The following is a 2,338-nucleotide window of genomic DNA, read 5'->3' on the forward strand; positions in this document are numbered from 1 at the left end:
TTTCAATGAGTCCCTTCCTTGTGGGATTTTATTCTGCTGATTAACCTGATCTGGGGGATTCCTTCCCCGTGCTATTCCCCACCTGATGCAAGGCAGAACCAGCTCTTTCTTTGGCCAGACTGCTGTGAGGGGCAGCAGCACTGGTTGCCAAGTGTTCCCGTTGCCATGGCTGTGTGTGCCAGACAGGGATTGGATACTGGGCTGGGCTGCTCCTGTGGGGACACACTCTTTAATTCCACAGATTTTGAAGAGTAGGGTGTTTCTGTCCCTCCCTCACGTGCACAAGCCCCAGGGCCCAGTCCAGCTTTGAGGAGTCACTGCACAGACCAACCCCTGGCAGTGAGGATGGGGCTGAGGTGGGTTAAAATAGGTCAGAGGAGAACAGAGCCCAGTTCACCTGTCCCTCCACACCTGTGTGGTGGTTTGGTGTGAGAGAACAATGCTGAGATGTTCCAGGCGGGGCTGGATGGAGCTGTTAAAACAGGATCACTTTCCTGCCCTTCCAACCCTCCTCTCTGTCACTGCACAGGGATTTTTGCCTTCAAGTGTTCCCGAGCTGAGGAGATCTTCAACCTGCTCCAGGACCTGATGCAGTGTAACAGCATCAACGTGGTGGAGGAGCCTGTGGTGATCACCAGGAACAGTCACCCCTCGGAGAGGGAGCTGGCCAGGACCCCCCAGGCACCCAACAGTAAGGCCCAGCAGTGTTGGGGGGAGATCAATCCCATGTGCTCTCCCCTATCTTCATGTCTTTGTGTGCCCCATGTTTATTTTAAGGCCTCACTTGTTCCCCATGTGGAATTTTGTTTCCAAGGAAACAGCAACAAAACCCCTTCGACCGGTTGAGTGGTCACCCCTCAGCTGGTTTTCTCTGCACCACTGCCAAGTGGCCTTTTCTAAGTAGCATCTACCAAGGGTCAGTGGTTCCTAGAGGAAACCACATCTAGGTTTGGGTTTGGATGGGCTCAATTCCTGTCTCCACGAGAAGTGACTTGGATTTAAATGGGGGCATGGCCCTTGTGTCTGTGCTTCAGCATTGGGATCTCCCCACACAGGCTGGTCCTGCCTGGCAGGGTACAGCAGAGCCCAGCTCACTGGGTCAGTGAAATCAGCTCTATTTGGACCAACCTAATGCTTATCTGTCTTGATTCTCTCCCAGGTCTGGGGTACACTGTCCCAGGATTTCCCAATGGATTTCCCAGCTTCCCTGGAGAGTCCCTGTCCTACTCCTCAGCTCGTCACCCCTCCGTGGGCAGCCTGAGGCACTCGTCCGTGGGGGAAGAGTCCACTCATCCCCTCCTTGGGCCTGAGGAGCAGGTAAACCTGCATGTCCTGAACTCTGCTGGGTGCAAGCAGCTGGTTTTGCTGTGCAGTTCTGGGTTTCTCCTACTCCAGCAAAGCTCAAGGGATCCTCACACCTTGTCACCCTGTTTTTCTCTCTTGGAGGCTGCTGCTCTCTGACCCTTCCCTAGAGCAGAAGCTCTGTCAAAGCCAACTGGGTTGTGTCCTCAGCCCACTGGTACCTGTCAGCTCTTACTGCAGCCCCTGAACTGCTGTGCAGATGCACATCCAAACTCAGACCCTTTTGGTTTGCCTTTTTGATGTTCAGCTCTTTGTTCTCAGATGTAGAAGTTAAGATTTTCCCCTACAAATTCCAGCTTGTCTGACCCATGCCCAGGGAGGCCTGGGAGGGGTGAGGGCTGCAGTGTGTGAGGCACTCATGGAAATAGTTTGCAAGTGGCTTTGCTTTTTTTGCCCTGTTCCATATGCATTGAGTGTGACACAGACAGAATCCCAGAATCACTGAGGTTGGAAAAGACCTCAAGGATCATTGTGTCCACCCTGTCTGTGACTGATCCCCACCTAGTCATGTAGAGCAGAGCACTGAGTGCCATGTCCAGTTGTCCCTTGGACACCTCCAGGGATGGTGACTCCACCACCTCCTGTTCAGCCCCTTCCAACGCCTGACAGTCCTTTCCATGCAGAAATTCCTCCTGGTGTCCAACCTCGTGGACACATACAGCGTGTGTCTGCAGCTGAGCTCCTTTTTGTCTCTGCTTCAGCCCACAAACCCTCAAATGGCTTTTGTGTTTTGCTTCCCAAAATCTTTTTGCCTTCCCAAACTCTTCCAGCCACTGATAAACTTCCCCTCCCTGGTGGGTTTCTCAGCTGCTGACAGCTGCTTTTGCTCTTGTCTCTTCTCCTTTCACTGTCCCTCTGCTTCTCTCCTTGCAGTCCCACACCTACGTCAACACGGCGAGTGGGGAGCAGGAGCCGAGGGGGCGGCACTGCATGCACTCCCTGCCTGAAGCCCACCCTCCTTTCCCCCCTAGGAACC

At 53.7% G+C, this 2,338-nt stretch overlaps 1 protein-coding gene across 1 annotated transcript in view; it reads left to right on the forward strand.

Annotated features, from left to right (window-relative positions):
* The window catches only part of FRS3 (fibroblast growth factor receptor substrate 3), a gene marked incomplete at its 3' end in the record, with an annotated part of 4,649 nt that extends 2,318 nt beyond the window's left edge, over positions 1–2,331 (forward strand). The window contains exons 3-5 of the mRNA XM_009083021.1: positions 530–691; positions 1,160–1,317; positions 2,236–2,331. Of these exons, the coding sequence (XP_009081269.1) occupies positions 530–691; positions 1,160–1,317; positions 2,236–2,331 (416 nt within the window). The remainder of the gene's footprint in view (positions 1–529; positions 692–1,159; positions 1,318–2,235) is intronic.
* Between the last annotated feature and the right edge of the window lie 7 nt (positions 2,332–2,338).

This window comes from Acanthisitta chloris, unplaced genomic scaffold (assembly GCF_000695815.1).
Source record: "Acanthisitta chloris isolate BGI_N310 unplaced genomic scaffold, ASM69581v1 scaffold17839, whole genome shotgun sequence".
NCBI classification, from domain to species: Eukaryota; Metazoa; Chordata; class Aves; order Passeriformes; family Acanthisittidae; genus Acanthisitta; species Acanthisitta chloris.